A 22,633-nucleotide genomic window follows, 5' to 3' on the forward strand; every position below is an offset into this window, starting at 1 on the left:
CAAGTAGCTCCTTTTGCTGACTTGTCAGACATAAAATTGGAAAGAAATAATGCTAGACAAAAAACCTCCTAGCATTTAATATTCTAATCAAATAATTCATGATCAATAGAACTTTTTTAAATGGCTCCAAAATTAGTTAGCACAAACTATTCGTATTTGGAAACAAAATTTCCCTCCCATTTTTCAATTGCTCAAATTGTCTTTGCATAAATTAGGACTTCCCTGGAAAAACTATCTTGCTTCTAGAGCAATGAAATCTTAATTCTTTTGAAATTGCACTAGACTAAATGGAAGCGAAATCTATTTTACTTCTTTAAAACATGATTTCTCACTATGGTTTCTTCTTTTTCTCTGTTTAATATCATAGACTCAAAATACCTTTTTGTTTCCAAAGGAAACGTTATGTTTGTGATTCAGCTGGGGGTGTCACCTGAAAAATGCAAGTTCAAATATGACAGACAAAGTTATTTTTCTATGGGACATTGACAAAATCAAGAAAAATCTTGATAGCATAAGTCAAACCTGTATGATTTTGGTCTGTTGTTTTGTTTTTGGTTGTTATTTTTATGTACACCTAAAAGAAAGGAATCCTCCCCACCACCTAAAAGAAAGGAATCCTTGTGCACTGAACAACTTACTTCTCTTCTTGTTATAGTAAACACGCCATAGACTTGAAAACACACCAGAGTTTCCCTAAGTTGAAATTTTCATACTACTGCTATAATTACTTTATTCTTCTTTGAATTGTCTTAACCTCCCCCTTTTAATTGTAAATACTATTGTAAGACCATGAATTTCATATAGAAGCAACTCCAGTATGTTTCAGAGATTGCACCAAGCTAGTATTATGACGTTTGTTGAGTGAATGAATGCTTATAAATAAGGTTTCAATGGCCACATCTATCTCACCATGCGTTTGAGATCATCAAGACGAAAGTACCCATACGTTCTAGAGTCACATTTTATATGATTCAGAGCTTTATTCACTGGGATATGTGTGACACATGTTTGCAAATAAGCTTATATTTTTAATGTGAGATTTCATAAAAGTTCAAATGCTACTAAATATTTTCCTTCTTCATTTGAGTAATGGAACCATGTTTTATATTTGTCTATTGCTTTTATATAAAGTGGTTTGCTATCTAAATCGATTGGTATTATTCTTTTTCAAAAAAATTATTAAGCCTGTGTGTGTGTGTGTGTGTGTTACAATTTCTGTGCATTAATAACAGGGGCAGCCTCTTACTACTGATTTTAGTGATTGAAAGTTACGGTATAGCAAAAAATAGTAATAATTTGTTGAAGCAGCAGTTTGAAAGCCATTCCCAGTGTGAACGGAATCAACTTGTCAGTCACTATTTCCTGCCCTCTGCCAGAATAAGAAAAACACTTAATAGTAGTTAGGGAGCTACTCAGTTGAAATCTCTAAGGATACTCCAACCTATTTGTTATATTTTCATCCACCCTGTCCAAGGATGAAAAGGGATGTGATCTTAACTTCTTACTGGCTGAAAAGCAGCGTCTGGGCTTTCCCTCAGTCCCTGTAATGGTTCTGACTAACCATGCTTAAAATCCAATTGCTATTTAAATCAGACAGTGAGGCCTTCTTTCATTGACATGACATTTGCTAGTCTGTGACTTGAATAGTTATATTCAGCAGGTTCTTAACTTGGCGGTAGCACAAGGCCGTTTAACTCTAAACAAGATCTTTGAAATAATCGTAACTATAGTAAGTGATGACGATAAGACTTTACAGAAAATCGCTTCGATTGCTTATAGATAATCTTGGAATGCAAAATAATTATTTTCTTATTAGAATTACAATTATAACTTTCAATTTTATCAAACTTAGACATCCTGTTCAAACGTGAATGGTCAGACTAGAAATCACTCTACTGTCCATACTTAAATGTAACATTACACATCACGCATTCTGATAATTTTCTTTTCTTTTTTTTTTTTAATTTCTTTTTTATGTTCTCACCACACCATTGTAATGTCTACAGCTCGTCCTGTTGGTAAGTAGCCATCCTTCTATCCATTTAGCATGACTTGATACAATGCTTCATAACTCACGCACAGTGGAATTTGATGGAATGAAATATATATGTATTCACCCATGTTAAAATATTACTTGAGGCTGTAAAAGTTGCTCCTGATCTTTTCATCCCTTTGATAGACGGTTATGTACTTAGTAATGAACAGGTAACAATTTTCACCTAAAAAATATATGAATGATTACTATTATAAACTGCGAACTTTTCTTAAAGAGAAAAATACAATACTCCCTTTTTCTTGCATATATAAAATAATCAATTATTAGTTATGTTTGATATTCAAAAAATTAGTTTCATGTGAATTAAATTAAGCAGTTTTATGAATGTATGCCCTTCTTCTATTTTAACCTTCTTGGAGTCTGTTTTTTAAAAGGCATTTTCAATGGCTGCATACTTATTATCTGCATGCATATTTGGACAAAATTGAGTAGACTTCTTTAAGTTATTATAAGTAGATGCTTACACTAAGAGGAAAAGGGAGGGATGAGCTGTGTTCTTTTGCATGAAAAGTTTGTGGTTTTAATATATATCATCCTTCATCTGGCTTTGCAAAATTGATGTCAACAGTTTTCGTTTGCAGTGATTTAAGTAGTAATTATTTGTAAACATTTGGAAGATAAATTATTTTCAAATTCATTGATTTAATAACCTTTCTGTATATATTAAAGTTTAGCTTACCAACCAACAGATGTGTTTAAATAAAAGAAATCTTGGCAATTGTGTTATGAGTAAATGAATAGATGGATGCATAAATGGATAGGTGGGTGAATGAATTAATTTAATACATTGCTTCTTTAATATACCAAGAGATATTTCAGTAAGTTATTCAATTTAACATAGCTTTATAAATGGTCCCTCTAACTTCAAAAGCTTTCTTAATATACTGACTTGACATTGTTCATGTATACTGATCCAAATTCAAAACATTTTTTCCCAATTGGTTGAAACATTGACAAACTGTGTTGTTATATGGTATATTCTTACATGGATAGATGATACAGTAAATGAACTTTAGTTTCCCTATCTAAATTTTTGCTGGCCATTTCTGAGCAGTACTTCCCCTGTCAGTTGAATGTTCTTTATCCTAGAATGAATCAGAATAAACTAGAAAGAATAATGGAGAAAATAATACTGACTTATCAAAGCTGTTGTAGGAATGAATTTAGTTCAAGATTGATCATTTACATGAAAACATTGTATATGCCAACATTGCTTAACAAATTCCTTGTTTCTGAGACCTATATTTGTTCACATTTTAATATTTTTGAAATAGAGTTATGACTTACAATTAATTAGACATAAATTTCAGGCATTTTTTTGGAAACAATATTAAACTGGTCATGTTTTTCACAGTTGATGTTAGGAAACTGAGGAATATGTTATAGTTTTTAAGCCTCATTTTTTGTATCTATAAGAATTCATATTAATGTGATAATTTTACATTCTGTGGTATGGCATCTAAAATTAAGAAGTGAATGGGAAAGAATGAGGTAAACAACTTTACAAATTAACAGGATAAGTTATAATCTTTACATATCGATTTAAATTATAGATCTTTATATATAGAAACCTTATGGCAATAAACCATGACGACTTGACATATTATTTCACAAGTTCCCAGAACATACAACAATATGTTAATAATTTTCAATATATTTAAAACTCATGAATAAAAAATACATTGATTAGAAAATGTTATGCACACAGACTATTGAGATGCATTTGTCACCTACAAGGCATTTCAAAGTTATTTCTGTTTCTTATTCTTGTTTTAAATGATTTCTTAAATTCCCATTGGACCGGAACTAAAGAATAGCTTCTTGACACGTTGTACTTTATTCTGGAAAGTCTGTCATTTCATAAATCTATCTCAAATGACTTATGACAATGTTCAGAAATATGAAGAACTATACTTTAAACTTGACAACTACTATTAGTTTTGAAAACTGAATGTTGGATATGTTTTTATTGGATCACCAAAGAAGAGACTGAAAGTAAGGAAATTAGCCTGTTTTTTTCCTTTGCATCAACTTTTTACATCAATTCTAATTCAAGAACTATAGATGTGTCAACATTTATTGTAAGGTCAGGAGGTATAAATCAAGTAAAATCATGAATTATATATTGAAATAATTGAAAACTACATTAATATTAATATTTGTTAGTGGACTAAAATGTGTTTTCAACTTTGAAGCTCTTGCCAATAGCCTTAAGGGTCTTCTACAAAGTAAAAGCGACAGAAAGGGAAGGAAATCCAGCATTTCATTTCAAAATAAATTAGCTGAAGATATATGTACCAAGTATATAAAATTTAGAGAAAATTTAGGGCATAGTTCCTATCTAAAGCTTTCAAATGAAAATTAAAAATATATGAAGTTTCTGGAATACTTATAAATTCAGAAACCAATCACTATATTACATATCAGATGAAACTTGGTAATCTGTGTGGAAAGTCCATTTAGAAGCCATTCTAAACCCCCAAATTGGGAGTTTTGTCCAAATGAATGATTCCCATGAGCTGAATTTGAGTTAAAGAATTAGAAGTCCTATATAATTTACAGTTGGAAGAAACACCTTCTGGAATGTACTTTTGAGAGTGTAAGAATAACTCTTGATTTAGAGGATCCTCAGTCTGGAAAATTTTACTGAAAGCAGACAATCACATAGTTGACACCGGAAGAAAGTGTTCTCCAGACATCACTTACTCATCTTCAATGTCATCATCATCTCAGAAAGAGCCCTTTAATCGAAATTCTTTATTTGCTGGTTACCACAAAATCTAGACAAATGCTACTTTGATAATTAAAAACCCACCAGCCTTTCCTGTGGTTTTGCCTTTTTGCTGTTCCAAAGGCACTCTTTGTATGAGAAGCAAAAGGACATCCTAGGACATAGTTAGCTATGAATGCGAAATATTCATTTGTTTATTTGGAAAACTCTTCCGATGAGGGAACCGACAGAAGAAAATGATCTAAATAGGGACAGATATCTTGCTTCCTATACCCATCTGTCTTATTTTCCATTGGAAGTCTTTCCGAGGCTTAAAAATAAAAAAAGAACATCTATTTTGGAGATGGGCAACACATTTTTTCCTAGCAGCAACTTAAAGCATGATGAGTAATTTGGAAAAGAGCTGTCAAATCTACCAGCTGCTTTGCTCCTGAAGCTGAGCTCTGCTGCGTTTTGCCATTTTGTATCTTGTATACCATATGCTGGATGTTGATTGCCTCCAGTATGGAAACCAAAAGCTGAGTATATCAGGTGACACTTGTTTAAAACATCAAACACAAACTGACAATACACAACTTGATGGAAGTGTCTAAGTATTTCCTAATTTAGGGACTAAAAAGTATGTTTCCTTCTGATAGAAGGATATAACTGGCCACACAAGAGTTTGTAAGTATTGAGAGTTTATAAGTATATGTGTGTGTGTGTGTGTGTGTGTGTGTGTGTGTGTATGTGTGTGTGTGTGTGTGTATGTGTGTGTGTGTGTATATATATATATTATATATATATATATATTTGGGACAAAATTCCCGTCTTTTATTATTATTATTTTAAAGAACACTCTTCTAAACAGAAATTGTAGGGGCATTTTTTTTTTCAATCCTGTAACTGCTTAAATGCAAAAATTAAATGTGTTCTCATTTTAGAAAGATTTGTTTTGAGTTGAAGTAGAGTTTTGTGGTAACATACTCTAAAGCATTTTATTGAGGCCACCAAGAAGTTCAATAAAAAGAGAGTGATTAAAAAATTCATTCAAGGCAAATTATAACGCAGACATTATTGAAAGAGTAATGCAACTGATATTTTCAGCACCACCACCCTCCACCCCAGCTTGAAACCTGAAAAATTTGGATATTTTCCACTTTTTTTGTTGTTTGGGATTTTCTTTGTTTGTTTGTTTTGTTTTTATCTTAACATGCATAGGTAGTATGTACGAACCTTTTCATGTCAAGATCCACTTTTCCGCAACAGGCATCTTGAGTGTGTCTTAGAAAGAAACCTATACTTTTACTCCCTGCAGCCTCTCTTCTTTGGACAAGCTGTTACCCCATGACCTGAGGTGATCTCCCTCCTATGAGCGCTTAATGTTTCCTGCACCTGGTGCTAATTAACTACTTTATGCAGAGTCCCATGTAATTATTATTAAGCATCACGTTTTTCACATATTTTGATTAAGTAGCACGTAAAAATTGCATTCTGTTTTGTCTTGTATATTCCAACAGAGTTTCCATAATGTGAAAAGGTCTTACATTAATGCTAATTTTTAAAGTGAAAAACATGTCCTGGTTACATCTCATGAGTGGCTTGTTTTAGTCACTGACTTCATTCTCTTGGAAGGAAGGGACTTACGTGTTTGACAGTCTGTTCATTGTCTCTAAATTGGAAAATAGGTATAAAATTATTGTCATACTTTCTTTTTCTCACACTTTGGTGAAAAGGTTCTATTGCATTGGTATTGAAAGGTACTGTGGTGAAGTCTGAGGTTTCCGGGATATTTTTTCCCTTGGTTGGGTTATTCTTTTACTATATGAATACAAATGTCATCCTTCTTCCATAACTTTGCTGGGTTATATCTTAGTCCTGATCACCCTGCATCTAATAGTCCTAGGGCAAACCAAGCTCCTTGAATCTTTACATTTATGCTTTAATTTACACTATTTCAAAATTTTTTTTTAATTCAAGTTTATTGGGGTGACAATTGTTAGTAAAATTACATAGATTTCAGGAGTGCAATTCTGTATTACATCATCTATAAATACCATTGTGTGTTCACCACCCAGAGTCAGTTCTCCTTCCATCACCATATATTTGATCCCCTTTACCCTCATCTACCACCTCCTCCCCCCTTACCCTCTGGTAACGACTAAACTGTTGTCTGTGTCTATGAGTTTTTGTTTCTCATTTGTTTGTCTTGTTCTTTTGTTGTTTTTGGTTTATATACCGCATATCAGTGAAATCATATGGTTCTCTGCTTTTTCTTTCTGATTTATTTCGCTTAGCATTATAATTTCAAGATTCATCCATGTTGTCACAAATGGTCCTATTTCATCTTTTCTTACCGCCGAATAGTATTCCATTGTGTATATATACCACAATGTCTTTATCCATTCATCTATTGAAGGACATTTTGGTTGTTTCCATGTCTTGGCCACTGTAAATAAAGCTGCAGTGAACATTGGAGCACACTTGTCTTTATCTGAGATGTCACCTCACCCTAGTTAGAATGGCTATCGTCAACAAGACAAATAGTAACAAGTGTTGGAGAGGCTGTGGAGAAAAAGAAACCCTCGTACACTGTTGGTGGGAATGCAGACTGGTGCGCCACTAAGGAAGGCAGTGTGGAGGTTCCTCAACAAATTAAAAATAGAATTACCATATGACCCAGCGATCCCTCTCCTGGGTATCTACCCAAAAAATCTGAAAACATTTATACATAAAGACAAGTGTTTTCTTCTGTTTTATCTTTGAATATTCTTTTCTGTTTCACTTTTCTTAAGGAGTTATGTTGGCTTTCCTTTGTTTCAATTCTATATTTGTTAACTTCCTATAATAATTTTGAAGCCATCATTTTTATTTCATATTGTATGATTTATTGATGCCTGTTTGTGACCTCCCTAACTTTCATTGGCAACTATTACTTTTTCTTGTTTCTAAAGTAGGTTTTGTTTCTTTATTTTTGTTTTATCTTTTGTTCATTTCCTTGCTAAGCTTGACTACAGCTTTCTTCATCTCCATTTGTCTTTAGCCCCTTTTTCCCGTTTAGAGGTTTTTGTTTGTTTATTTGTTCTTCTTTCAAAAGAGAGGCCATGTTGTGTATAATTTCACTTAGACTATGGACAACTATTTATTCTAAAGTATTTCTGTGTTTCCATGGGTAATTCTTAGAAGACTTAGAGTCTTTATCTCCCTGGAGGCCACCTCAAAATCTTACAGTAGTCTTGGCTTTTCCTTTCCTTAAATATCTTCTCCCCTGACTTCTGAATTTTAGCTGGACATCTACGAAGTCATGTCTCACATGTCCCAAGTCTCTGACTCTAGATCTCCTTTTTCCCATCAAAGGATCATGGGATGGGCTTTCACAATGTTGACAGGTAATTTTTGTGAAATCAATATTGATAGAGGATTGGGTATGGAGGCTAATTGTGTTCACCATGCTTCTTCATTTTCCTCCAGACTTGACGATGGAGGAAGGTATTTCACAGTTTAGGGGGTTAGAGCAATGGTAGTTTTCCCATATTGTTCATTTCTTTTGTTGTGTTCTATCGGAGATAGTACAGCAATAAGTCTTTACTCCATTGCCTTAACCTAAATATCAAAAATCTGAAATACTTAGTCATTTTGGAGTCTATTCAAATAAGAACAAAAGAACCACTAATCTTGTTAACTTAGTAGTTAAAATTAAAGTACTGTAAATATCAATAGCAGAATGATGTAAATTATCTGGCCTAAAATAGTTTGAGGTTGATATTAAGAGATTTCACTGGCTATTTCCAAACAGAAATAACATTAACGTTCTAGTAATACCTTCTAAGAAAGTAAACATTTTGCCTTTTATGAGTTATAGTAGTTTGTAGACAGAAAGGTATATGATATATGTATATATCAGGGATATTGTGATGTATACATTATAATATATATTTTACAGCATGGATAACTGTGTATATATTATGTATACAGATATATAACATATATGTATATATCTTTGTGTATATATACAGATATACATACTGTAAAACATTCATTATGATGTGCTTTACACCTAAATATTATATGCATGACATTTGAATGACTGCACTACGTATTTAAACATATTGTGTCACTCCACGGAATAGTGTATAATTAGATTCATTAAAAAATGAACAACCAAATTAAATGAAATTTTGAGTTAAAATATATCACATTGCCTTTTTAAATCTCTCTCATGGCAAACATTGCTTCCCAGATTTATTGAGGATATCATTTTCATCTGCCCTACAAAACTATTAGCTCTTTGTCAGTAAATACATTGTTATATTTATCTTTCTCCTGCCTCTAGGTCTAGCATAACACTTACATGTGGTAGAGGCACGTCAAATGTTGGTGCAGTTAATTGATACACACATATGCATACATAGGTAATAGTTGCCTAGAAAATGTTTATGCAAGCAGCTTTAAATAGTGCTATAAAAAGATTAAGCAACATTAATGGAAACAGGCCAATCACATAGTACCCATTCTGTTAGTAAGAGATAAAATACAACAAAAAAAAGGCACTAATGAGTTAGGATGGTGCCTTACTAAGCGTGTAATTAATGTTATTAAGAAACATTGCAGTTGCATATTAAAATTCCGTTAACTAAGCAACCCTTCAGCATCAGTACATTTGTTCCTTGGTTGCGAGTTTTGTTTTTTTTTTTCCGTTTTTTTTTTTTTCCTGATTGGCATCTTCATGCAATTTTTTTTCTAAAAAAATGAGATAATGGGATGTGATCAGGCTTCGTGGTTTAGCTGGAATGCTGACATGACAGTTCTGGCAAGTTGACAGGTTAAGTGAGTGGAAATGGATGTCGTCTCACCATTTACTTGAAGAGCCATTTTTAATCTATAGATTTTCCTTCCGTACCCCCAGACTTACATCCCCTCTACCTCAATATGAGAAGTCTAGTTTTCCCAACTTAGCATTGGGAGAGAATTTTTTTCACCACTCTTTGAACTAGTCTCCTTCTGCTGGTGAAAAACGTGAGATTTTATAAAAACAGTAATATAGGTATTACTTTATATAATAATTTATTAGATTTATTTTATATTAATAGTGTTTTTCTTGAGAACAGTTCCTTAAAGGAAACAAACTTTATGTTATTACATTATAATAAATAATCATAATTTATATTAAATTTAATTATAAATTATATTTCTTATTACATTATTATTATAGTATTTTAGTAAGAAAAGAAAGCAGAAAAACAAAGTTACTACTAGTAAAGGACAAAATAATATGGAAAAATGTGATTTATAATTCAAAATCTGTTTAAAATTTTGACAAATTTTCTAAGGAGTTCTCAACTTACAACTTTTGTAAAATTTAAAAGTTCTATAAAATTTACACATTGACTCTCAAACTGGTTTCCTAGTTACATGATTTTCCATGTTTACCTATAATATAAGGGAAATCTGTTTCAATAATCTGAAATATAATAAACTTTAAAACAGGGGTGTCCAAACTTTTTTCAACTGTTTTCACCAAGGGCCATATGCAGTAAAATACACAAGCAGTCATTCCACTCACTCGAGGTGAAGTACGTATTGCCTCACCTGATTTATTTAAGTAAACTAAATATATTGTTGGAATTTGCTGCGGGCCAATTAACAATGGATTGAGAGCCACAGTTGGCCCGCGGGCCGCAGTTTGGACACCCCTGGTTTAAAATGATCTGTGTACATATCCAACTTAGTTGCTTTATGAGTTAACTATTACATTTATTGTAATATAGAAATATTTAATACCATTAGAGGATTTACTTGGACTCGCTAAAACTAATAAAGACCATTTACATGGAAATACATGATTTCACTAACATAGTCCTTCAGTTTCGGAAGCACACTGACCTGGACTGCCAAAAGTGGCAATGAAGCTAGGTGACGGTAATGGTGCAACAGTGCAGTATGGAAAACTCGTATCTTTAACATAAGGCACATAGTTTCCCCTCTGTGAGGAACAACCCCACCACCCACCCCTCCTCTCCTACCTCAAACAATTTCTCACGCTCTCTCTTTCTCAATGCTTTCCCCAACTGTTGGGAACAGACTGAGTCAAGTTACTCTCATTTGATGGGACATCATCCTGTATTACAACATTTATTATGTTCTTCTTGTTGTATCATGCTCGATTGTTTTTATGCGAGTTTCCTCTGGAAGGCAGTAAGTTCCAGAAGACAGAGATTTTAGTACCATCAGAACTGGACACAACAATCAGCACATTTTTGCTTAAAATAATTAGTAGTATTATGAGTTAAAGTGCTAACCAATATCTAAATTCATTTGTAGCACAAATTTTTTACTGTGATTTTCCAGTATTGCTTTGGTCATAAAAAAGTTAAGGCCAAGTACAAAATGGCTACAGGGGTATAGCTGTTTACTATGAAAGTGTTCTTATGCACTTGCCTATGAGATCCAAAAATGCAACATAGTTTGAACTAAATGAGATTGCTCTTTTCAAAGTCATTCTATGAATTCTTGATAATAGTAGAAGCATTTCATTCTGATATTTACATCATTCCTTTTGAGATAGGAGCATATTATGTGTGACTATAAATTAAAGAAAATGGTTTTAACCACTGTCACAAAATACACGCATACTTTTGTGTGTCTGTGTCACACTTACCACCAAAACTCAGTACCTTTGATCCCTCCTTGAATTGCTTACGCAGTTAGTATACATGTCAACTTAGAAGGTCACTTATATTTTATAATCTCATTATGTAATACATTTGACTAACATCATGGCCTTCTTTAATCATTAGATTTTGAATAACCATGAGTTACTTTTAGTTTGGGTATTATATGAACCCTCAAAATTAGTCTTCTCACAATCAAAAAATTTCATAAAACTGGTTAAAAATGTAGAGTAATTGCTGCAGAATTGCAATGCATCTCTACTCATATGATGATTGAGTTCAATTTGTTTATGTGAGACCTCTCATTGGTAGAGAGTCGAACGGGAAGTCTGAAAGATGAAGAAGCTAAAGATTGTGATTCACTGTAGTCATTCTATTTTCTTTGACCACTTACTTTACTTTCCATATTTATGAAAGCAGTTAACCATTTAGAGCTTTCCCTGGTTCATTTCAACATTGAAAAAGCAATTATTGTTGAAAGAAATGGTATAGATATTGATTTTTATCATGGAAAAAGGATTCTTAATATTAGCTGAAAGTAAGGTTCTGGCTGAGAAAAAAACATGTCACTTATCTGGAAGAGCTATTACTATAGACTCAGTAAGAAAATGATTAATTGGAAAGGTAGGTAATGTAGCAATTTCAACATTTATTCTCCTTGAAAATAGTGACAAATAAAATGTGATTAAACTGGCTTTATAAAAATGAGCATTTTAAATCATATATTCCTAAATTATGTGTTCCATTATAAATGCATTGCTTAATCTGAGACAAATTATTTGTTAATAGCTTCAAATCAAATATTTTATGATATTATGCATTTCCAATATTATTAACAGAAACTCTTTTGATATCAAGTGAAGTGTTAAATAGTAAAAATTAAATAGAATTAAATAAGTTGAAGAAACAATCATTTATCAATTAGAAGTTAACCTGTTCTGATTATAAATTAAGTAAACATCTCTTACTTTGACTCTGTATCGCATTTTAATGAAGTGACTTCTGGTTTCTGTTTCCTTTTGGTGGAGTAAGCCTATTTCCTAATTTTCTGTAGGACTTTCTAGAATTGGTTGTTACGCAATGCTTATATTTTTCTATATTATTTTTGTCACTGGGATGGTGACTACTCACTTATAGTCTTTGGGTCACAAATTTTCCATTTAGTGTAGGGGGAGTTCTCTACAGAGGGATATATCAGAATCAATTAGCAGATTTTTTTCAAATGGCGTATTTTCTTTGACATCCCTTCCCCTAAATTACTACAATAGTGAGCCACTATCACTGGTGGAAATGCATCATATCTGTCCACTGTGAAGAGATGAAATTTTTTTCTCATGGAGTATTTACTTTAGATCAAGAATTCTTTTTTTTATTTTTATTTCCCATTCCAAGGCATTCATTCAGTGCTCACTATTTGGGACTTTTCCGGGCCAAATGAAAGCACCATTTCAGTACAAAGTGGTAGGTAGCACTGCATACCAGTGAGAGCTTTCTTTCTACTTGTGAAACCGGAGGCCAACGTGTCCAAGGCTCATGCTGCCTGTGCCACTCAGCTAATACACCCACACAGGAGCTGGGCCATAGAACAAGCGTTTATTATCAGAGCGCCGGTGGTCTGCAAAGGCAGTGGGTTAACACCTCCGAAAACTGCCTTACATTCTCAGACCAGCCTGGGATATTTAAAGGAAAATCTGTGCATTCCTCCAGAGACTACGTGATGGTTCCAGGGATCTGCATGGAAGCTTCCCTCAGGTGGTGTGGCTCTCCATCTTGGTCCTCAACCCAGGAGCAGTGGTGACAGAAACCTGGAAAGAATACTGAGCCATAGAGATTGTGATCGTAAGCAAGGTCTATTATGATCAGTAAGCGAGGGATATTGTGATCATAAGCAAGCACAAGTTTCAGGGTAATTATTTAAAGCAAGGAACTGGACAGGGGACGTTTCAAGCTCAAACTGCAAGGAGGGGTTTTTCCGATTGTTAAGCCGTAGGGCAGAGAGATGCAAGTCAGGGACATTGCAAGGCCTCTTTTCTGGGGGTCCCAACTGGGCCCTGTTTCACTTGAACTGAGGAAGCAAGATACATAGACAGGGGTGAAAAATAGAGAAACAAGGCAATGGAAGCCACATCAAGTACCTTTAAGTAGGAAGCACACAAGAAAATACAAGATTAGCGTGTATTCATTTAATTGCTATGGACAATCGGATCAGAGGATAATACACATCAGCGTGGGTTAATGCCAAGAACAAGCAAATACATATGTGAGCGACTGAAAGGAGACTGGCCTGCTGAAATGCTGAAGCTAGTGTGGGGACACGTGAGTGCCAGGATGATAAGATCTTGAGCCAGTTGGTGGAAGCCAAATTGCTGCACCGAGGAGAATATTTTGCAAGCACAGCAATGGCAAGCAATAGAAAAGGAACTGTAGGTTTTGGAAGAATTATTGGTAAAAAGTATACGTAACAAAGGTTGCACTTACAGGTAGTACAGAAAGAACAGGATCATAGGTTTTATGATCTTTATGCTACTTTAATAATGAAAGCAATTATTCAGGAAAAGCATAATATTATGATTTTAACAACATTATACCATATTGAAAAGCATACCATATAATTTCACCCTTCTTTTTGGGAATAGACACAACAAATTCTCAGTCAGATCATGGTTTGAAGTGAACCTTATTACTGTCGCAGCTAGCTAGCTCAGTGTTCAAGAGGTCCAGCTATGGCATCATATGAACCTGAAGTCACACCTGCCTTCCAAACTATTGCTTTACTCTTTAAACACCCTGTGTACCCCTTATAAGACTCAGTTTACATCAGAACGGTCTTCACATCAGAATGGTAGTAAAGACAAAGGGCTCTTTGAATATTATATAAGATAATGCCTGAGGATTGTTTAACACACACCCAGGCACTTAATAAGCACTCAATTAATGTTAATTATTATTGTATTAAGCAGTTTTTGACTCAGCAAATCTTTCACACAAGCAGATGATGGAAGAGTGTACTTTCTAAACAAGCTTATAGAATATATCAGAATTTAAGAAGCAAAACATATTAAATAACAAAAATGTTATTTTCTACTTGAGTTTAAGAAACAAAGTTCAGAATGTTTGTTATTACAAAACAAGAAGCTTATTCACTCAGGCACAAAAATTATACCCAAACAAAGAGAGCCTCTGAGTGTGCCTGTAACCGCCTTGTCACAATTAATGTATGCGACCCCTGCCTGACTAGCTCCACATTCATGCCTGCCATAGAAAGTCATATTTTCCTGAAAAGAACAATTCTGAACATGATGTGATTAACCTTTAGGGTCCCGCATCCCCTCATCTCCAAGCCCACCTCATGCGTGGCCTGTGCTTTCTACTCATGTTCAGCCACCTGATTTCCATATCACCCACTCTGTCTCACCAGCGGACATTAGCATAACAGAGCTGTAGTGTGACTTTGAAGGCAGCTTAGGCTGAACGCAATATCAAAGCATCATTTAGCAGAAATCAAATCTCATTTACGGGGCATTGTATTTCAATTCTCAAAAACAGTTTCAAGGGAACAGTACCAGACCTCTAATTTTAATTGACCTTTTTATATCTGGGTGCACTTCCTTGGAAATCACACGACATACTTATAGAGAGCTGTTGTTCCTAACTTGTGTCGATTGAACACTGAATGTGCCACTGTGTTTTCTTCATCTCATTTCTTCTTACAGCTGCAGCAATAAGATACAATCACTTAACAGACTAAGCAAGTAGGTTATTGCATCATAGTTACAAAAGATTTGTCAAACGTTTTTGGGTTGTAGAGAGGATATAAATACATATTTTATTGTCTTTTGTCTTCGAAATATATAAGAGAATTGCCATTTCTATAACTAGCATATGCTTCTGGAGTTTATAACTCAACCTCTTTAATTTACATTGCATTTAAATGTATGTTTTGAATTGTCATCTTGAGGACCTGAAAATATTTTTTTACATATACATATATTTCACGAGAGACATCACAGAAAATCTGTTTTCTCTATGGCACGCTTTGTGCTGTTGTGCAGTGTGGATACAATGCCACCTCTCTGCCTGCTCCCTCCCACTGGTGCCATACGCTAAGGACTGTCTTTTCAAACTGTTTTCACTGCCACCTGGCAGAAATACTGGAACTGGGAAGTGTTCTCAGAAGAATTATTGATGTCGTTTTTTTCATTTTAAAACCTCAAAAATAAATTCCTTCAGCTGATATCCCTTCTCCCTTCACAGAAGATTGCAATATAGATCTTTGGCAGAGAGAGCCTACAGAAGTACAGACGGTGATCGATACAATTTATTTTGGTGGTCCAACTTCAGATGATGATAGGAAAGGATGGACATTTTCAGAGATTTGAATACTCTTTCAATCTTTTGCTTTGATAAATGCTTTAATGTTCTTTTTTGTTTGTTTGTTTGTTTGTTTTGTTTTTTAATGGTAAGGTGATTCCAGTCTTAGGGATATTAGTGTGACTTCAGTTCTGGTAACAGGAAACTATTTGGTACATGAGAAATACGATGTATTTATAACTTGGAATAAAGTACAATATGAATAAGCATCACATGAAAGAATATTTCATAGCATGATTAAACCAAATGCAGACAGCGTATTGTTAGAGGTTTTTAAAAATTTAGTATTGGGTAAAAACTCAAGAAATTATCATTTCATGCTGTTTTTAATTATATCATTAGTGGCAAATACTACATTGTGATGTTGCAGAATTCCTTTGCCCTTTACGAGTTGTGAAGAAATGTTCTCTTTAGTTACTGCTATGAATAGCAATTCTCAACTGAACTTTTTGCCCCACCTTGCTGTGGTTTTCCAGCCGTTTCTCCTTTAGAAAGACGATTCTTTCTAAAACACAAATCTTATGTTATGTTTGTTGCATAAACATCTTTGAACAGAACTCCATTCTTTTCAGGCAAAATTTAAGCTCCGTTAACATCAGTTATCTAGCTCTACCCATGTCACTTCTGTAGCCCTGATTTTATTCTTAAAATCATTTCCACTCCCCTAACACATCGAGTTCCACAGGCCTAGTGTCTGTTTCTCCATGTTCCATGAGAGCTTTCTCTTCTTCATCCATTGCACTCTTAGTCGTACGTCAGAACATAACCGAAGTGTAGCTGTCTGTCCTCTTCTTTCTTCATCCCTGATCTAGTTTCCTGCCTTTCCACAATTTCTTCCCCAGTGCTCTCTGCAGTTTCTATCATTATAAAAATCATACTCTACTGTATTTGTTTTTATTTATTTTCTTAGAAGTCTCCACCATAGACCAGAACAACTTTTTATTTGTCTTTCCATCCTCTGCACCAAGCAGACTGTCTCATAATTTGTAGTTAACCAATGTATTTTGAATGAATAAATGGATGAATCATATCTTTTCAGAAAAGTAGACACATCGATGTGGTCATTTGCCAGTTCTTATTTTGGGGACTGTGTTTTACCAGCTGTGTTAAAATTGTAGGATCTGGATTCCAAAAGCATTTTGCAAAATCACTCATCTGCGATAAATTTTTTAAAAACTTGAAAAAGCAAATTCAAAGAAGTTATGTGAAGTAATTTAAATTATTTCTGGTCCAAAGCAGTACAAATGAACTAATAAGCTGAATATGTGACTTTTATTAAAGACTGTTAGCTGATTTTAACTACATTGACTTTTGATTTTTGATAATGAGATAGAAGCTAAATTACTCAATACTTATTGCTTAGTGTCCGTATTGTCATTAAACTTGGCTTTCATAGGATTACTAAGAAATAAAGACTATACATTGAATTTTTAACTTTTCCTTAATAGATACAATTTTTCTTGGTTAGTACAGATGATAGAGACCAATCTGAAATCTTTGTTGGTATAACTAACTGGAGGTTTCACATCTCTACTGAAAAATGGGCACTGCAGTATTTTAAGAGTTGTTCCTAAAGTAGTTATGTAACATTGATTTAAAATATCACTCTTATTAGAAAACATGGAAACAAACAAACAAAAAAAATCAATGTATCTGCTGATTCATTGGAATTGTGTAGAAACAACAAGAAGATTGTAAGAAGCAAGTAATCTCCTGAAAATGCAAGACAACATAAACCACAATCTGTTCAAATAGATCCATAAATCTGAGTTCTCCATCCTGTTAAACTGAGTCTTCTGTTATCTATAGTTATAGAAGAAAATCTCACTTAGTAGATTTATTCCTTCTGTCCCTGGGGTGTGTGTTGAATGTGTTGAATTAGGAGGCAGTATAATGGAACACCAGAAAATAAGTCACTGCAAATCTCAGTGATTTTTTTTTTTTTAATGCTGCTGCTGTTTCTATGTTAGCATTCTTGTAAAAATGAGTGATTGACTGCATATTTGAGGCTACCCTCCATTTTCTCTATTATTGGACCTGTACTCGTATACTCCTGAAGGATTGAAAGAATTCTGGGTAAAGGCCTTTCTTTACTGAATGTCGCTTGTTGTTAGACTTCTTTCGAGTTCAAATTTTAGGACCCTTGCCACGTACACCAAATTCTAAAAACTAGAGTTGATTTAGTTTTTTTTTCTTGGTCTTACATTTTCTAGCATGAGTAATGAGTTAGAGTGGAAACAGATGATTAGCAAAGCCATGAAATAAATCATCAACATGCTGTTTTTCTTCAACAGGAGTGGTTTAGGTGGGAAGAAGACGTCCTTGGGAAAACTTCCACTTTTACTGTGTACAGTCATTCACTATTTTCTCTTTACAATTAGCCCCCAATTTAAATCAGGATTTTCTTAGGATTTTTACCCACATTCTGTTATTTTCTTTTCTATTGGAGTGAATTGCATTGAGGCCGCATTAACTTCACCTACACCGTTTTGCTCGTCTTCCAACCAGACTCCCTACGTTATTGACTAAGTCACCTTCCTCCCAAGCTGTACTGCATTCATTAGATGGTTAGAGCTTCCAAACGTTTTGCTTTGTGTCTATTACTCCTCAGTTTAGAAAGAGTCAGAATAAAACCCCCAGTTTGGCTTCTAGGGATATTCTTATACTGCATCCACATGTCTCTTTTGTCGCCAATGATGTTAACACAATCGGGACCCTCTATTCCTGTGTGATTACACATTGTCCACTAGATGCGTTTTTGCTTCCTGTTCTTTACTCAGTGAGGTCTTTGTTTGGAATGTATTAATTTCTCCACTTATCGAAATGCCACCCTTTCTGCAAAGCCCCTGTAAGGTGTGCTTCCTACATAAAGTCTTTCACAGCTAAGAGAACATAATGGGACCCCTCTCTCCTGGAGTCTTATCACATTTATTCTATGTTTTATGAATAAGTGCTTCTCCGCTGTGCTCTGAGAGCACCTCCATCATAGAATTTACCATAGTCTTAGACAATTGTTGTTTTAGTTTTGCTGTTATTGTTGTTATCATATGTTTTGTATTTTCCAGTAGACTATGAGTTCCCTGGTGGCTACATGATCAATGCTTTTTATCTGTGTATCTTTAGGGCCTAGTAGGGGAACGTAGTCATTATCTGACTAATGCTTATTTATCTAAATGAAAGGAATTAAATAGAATCAACCACTTTCATACCTTTCTTTATATTATTTCTCCTCGTATGTAATTCCCATCTCTTCCATTCTTCAATGTCTTCAACACTTCAACTCTTCAGTTCTGGAATATAAACATTTTGAGAATAGAGATCAAATTCATGCCTTCTGGTATCCCAGTGCCTAGTACGATGTCTTGTAAATATTACAAACACAATCAGTATTTGTCAGCAGATTGATTTCACAGGAAGGAGATGTTTGAGTAATGGAGTGATTCTTTTCTATCTTTATTTATTCAAAACACAAAACCAAATTGGAAAACCATGTTTTTCCATAGAAAGCAAAATAAGTCAGACAGAAAAAGTCGAGAGCAATATGACTTCACTCATATGATATAACTGAAAGCAACAAAGGAACAAGACACACAAACAAAGAAACAAAAAGTCATAGACACAGACAACAGTTTTGTGGTTACCAGAAGGTAAGGGGGAAGGGGATGGTAGATGAGGGTAAAGGGGATCCAATATATGGTGATGGAAGGAGAATTGACTCTGGGTGGTGGACACACAATGTGATATAGAGATGATGTAGTATACAAATGTACACTTGAAACCTATATAATTTCACTAACCATTGTCACCACCAATAAATGCAATTTTAAAAAAGAATATTATAAAAAATATATTTTTCTATGCAACTATATGGGCTATGAGACTACAATGTACATTTAAAATGTTTCTACTGAAAAAAAAAGTTTCTACTAATAAATATACTTCTTTCCTCACCTGTGATAGAGTGCTCTTTTCCTCTCCCCATTGTGTCTTGAGAAACGCTTAAAAATTAATCAAAAACTGTCGCCTCTGTCTGACACTGAGCAATATACCTAGTACCAGATTTTCCCTTTGATATCTTTTTTTTTTATGTCAATGGTCTATATTTACACACTTTCTTTCCTTTTAAATTATAGCTCCTCCACAGTTTGTGGTTAGGCCAAGAGATCAGATTGTTGCTCAAGGTCGAACAGTGACATTTCCCTGTGAAACCAAAGGAAACCCACAGCCAGCTGTTTTTTGGCAAAAGGAAGGCAGCCAGGTGAGTGTCAGCCTCAACTGCTGTTCTGAAATCTCTGACCTCCCCCTGTCTCTGGTGCACCCCAAAGTTTGCCTTACCTTTCTTGTTATCAATGTTGAATTTATTTTATTTCTAAAAATGAAACCAACTAATTCTAAAATAAGTAGGAGTCAGATGTTCTAATATAGCATTCTTTATTTTTTAGTGTTAATTTTCTACAAACCTGTGTCTTATATAGCATAGATACAATTCTGTGTAACTAAATTATCTTTAAAAATCTAACCAAAACCTCTGCAGCTACTTAAAATCTGTGAACGGAGAGTAATTTTGCTTTCTTGCACCGAGCTACATATGGATGATTAAGTGACTCAGACACATAAAACACTTCGAACATCCTGGGCACATAGAAAACACTCCAAATATATTTCATTATTAAATGGACTAGAAACCAATTTCCATATCCTTTCCTAGATAGAGTGTATAAATAACTTTTCTTTATCATTATGTTAAGCATGCTTCCATTTAAGAGTGAGAGAAATATTTACTTCCATCGTCCCTTCTGGATTCCTTCATAGTGGGGTTGGACAGGAAATAACACATTATATACCAGAAGGAACCAACACTGGTTTGATCTTTCCTCTTCCTTGGTTTGTCCCCTCTTGGCAATATGGCCTCTCAGACTGTCTGCGGAAAGTCTTGGATACAGTACTTTTCTCCATTAAGACTCGATATAAACTTGGACAAACACTTAGCCTCTAGGTTTGAGGCTATGAGTGAAACTTCCAGTTTAAACCAGAACAGAAATTGTGTTCTTGGTCTAAAAATTTATTTGTGTCTTTCTGAGGTACCTAGATATATTTTTGTTCTAGATGTTCCAGAACCATCCCCGAGGAGGCGTATAGTTCTCAGGAAGACACCTGTTGGTAGTCTTCCTCAACACCCCCTGTTGTTAGTCCAATTTCTGGAAGAATTTCCTGGGGAATAATGGAAACCATGATTAAAAGTCTCAGGAAATCCAAAAATTTTGCCAGAAATTTTGGAAATGTCTTAGACTTTATGAAGAGAACCTGTTGATCGGAACTCATGTGTGATTATCTGGGTAGAGAGGCAGCAGAAAGTTTCCTTCAGTCATCATCTTTAAATGTTGCAAGTTCCTATATATCCCTGTACCACCCCAAGCTAGCAATTTTAACAACTCAATATAGATGAACAAATTGTCTATTCCTTTCCTCAATGTTGCTTGTTGGAGTCGCTTCCCCTATGATTTGGGGGATAAGAAGGTAGTGATGAGATGAGGAGGTAAAGTGCTGGCCACCGCCTTACCCCACCTCAGAAGTGTTCCAGGCCTTAATTCTCATTTTTTTTTATCTTCAGTTAGGAACTATAAAATAGGTTTCTACTCATACAGTGCCTTGATTCTTTATTTAAAACTTGCTATCGGATGAAAACATCACAAACTCTAAAGTGAGTGTAAAGCCACATGACATAGTTATAACACACTTGCGCACGTACACACACACACCCCAAATCCTGAAAAGGGAAAGAATTCTAAAGCCATTTCGCCCTCGTGATTGTACAATCTATGTAGCACTATGTATCTTTACTGAAATTCATTTTGTTAATCTAAAATATGAGAATAATACATTTTACTTCACATGAGTTATGAAGATTTCATGATTAAGTTAGTTTATATGCAAAAGTGTATCCCACATTTATGAAGGTCAACAAGGTGCTATTTCTAGCATCTAGTTAGAAATGGGGATAATGCCGAATGCAACTGTCTCGCGTTGTATCTTGGCTGAAGCGGCAGGTGTATGCTTCTGCTCAGGTTAAGGCTGCCAGGGCCTGACCTGAGGCCTCCCTCTGCTGACCAGCTCTGAGGAGAGGCTCAGCCACACTCTGGTCACCTCTGTCCAGACCCCCACAGTGCCTGAGAAGGCGGTGACAGGTGAACCCCTTAGAGCCTTGGGAGCTTGGCCTGATTCTGCCTCCTGCATGTGGCTCCCTCCCTCCACCCATATGGGAGCTATGGTCCATAAATGTTACTCCCTCAAGTTGCTGATGGTAAATCTAGTGATATAAATATTTATTTATAAATGATATAAGTCAAATGATGTAAAGCAATTGGATTGTTGCAAATTTACACTTTGAATCTATATATTGAGTCAAATCCCTTTATAACATGCCTTGTTATTACATAGATACAGCTATCTCATGTGTCAATCACATGCCCTAAAATAGCTCCGGGTTGATATAAGATGATGCATAAAATGTGTCTTGGTCCTGTGGCCCAATAAACATGATGTTTAAATATGCTACAATGCATTTTAATGGCTTTTAAAGAAGTAATGATGAAATAACATTAAACTATGTGTTTTCCTGTTATTTGACAAAGTGGTTTGTAATTCCAGAGATATTAGTCTCTGGAAAAAATTTTCCCATTAGGTAATTTGATTTGATTATAACCTTAGGTCTTTTTTTTTTTTTTCCTTCACCTATCTTCCTCACATCAGAGGGGGTGGGCGAGAGAGAATGTGAATGAGAACAAAAGAGAAGTGCTTGTAAATGTACAAATCATGAATTGAGGT

The 22,633-nt window shown here is 34.6% G+C and overlaps 1 protein-coding gene across 11 annotated transcripts in view; it reads left to right on the plus strand.

Annotated features, from left to right (window-relative positions):
- The window catches only part of ROBO2 (roundabout guidance receptor 2), a 1,653,426-nt gene that overhangs the window by 1,533,961 nt on the left and 96,832 nt on the right, over window positions 1-22,633 (plus strand). For all 11 annotated transcript variants that reach the window (XM_033131291.1, XM_033131233.1, XM_033131225.1 and 8 more), the window contains one exon: window positions 19,942-20,066. In XM_033131291.1, coding sequence (XP_032987182.1) covers window positions 19,942-20,066 — 125 coding nt within the window. The remainder of the gene's footprint in view (window positions 1-19,941; window positions 20,067-22,633) is intronic.

Source organism: Rhinolophus ferrumequinum, chromosome 2, assembly GCF_004115265.2.
Source record: "Rhinolophus ferrumequinum isolate MPI-CBG mRhiFer1 chromosome 2, mRhiFer1_v1.p, whole genome shotgun sequence".
NCBI lineage: Eukaryota > Metazoa > Chordata > Mammalia > Chiroptera > Rhinolophidae > Rhinolophus > Rhinolophus ferrumequinum.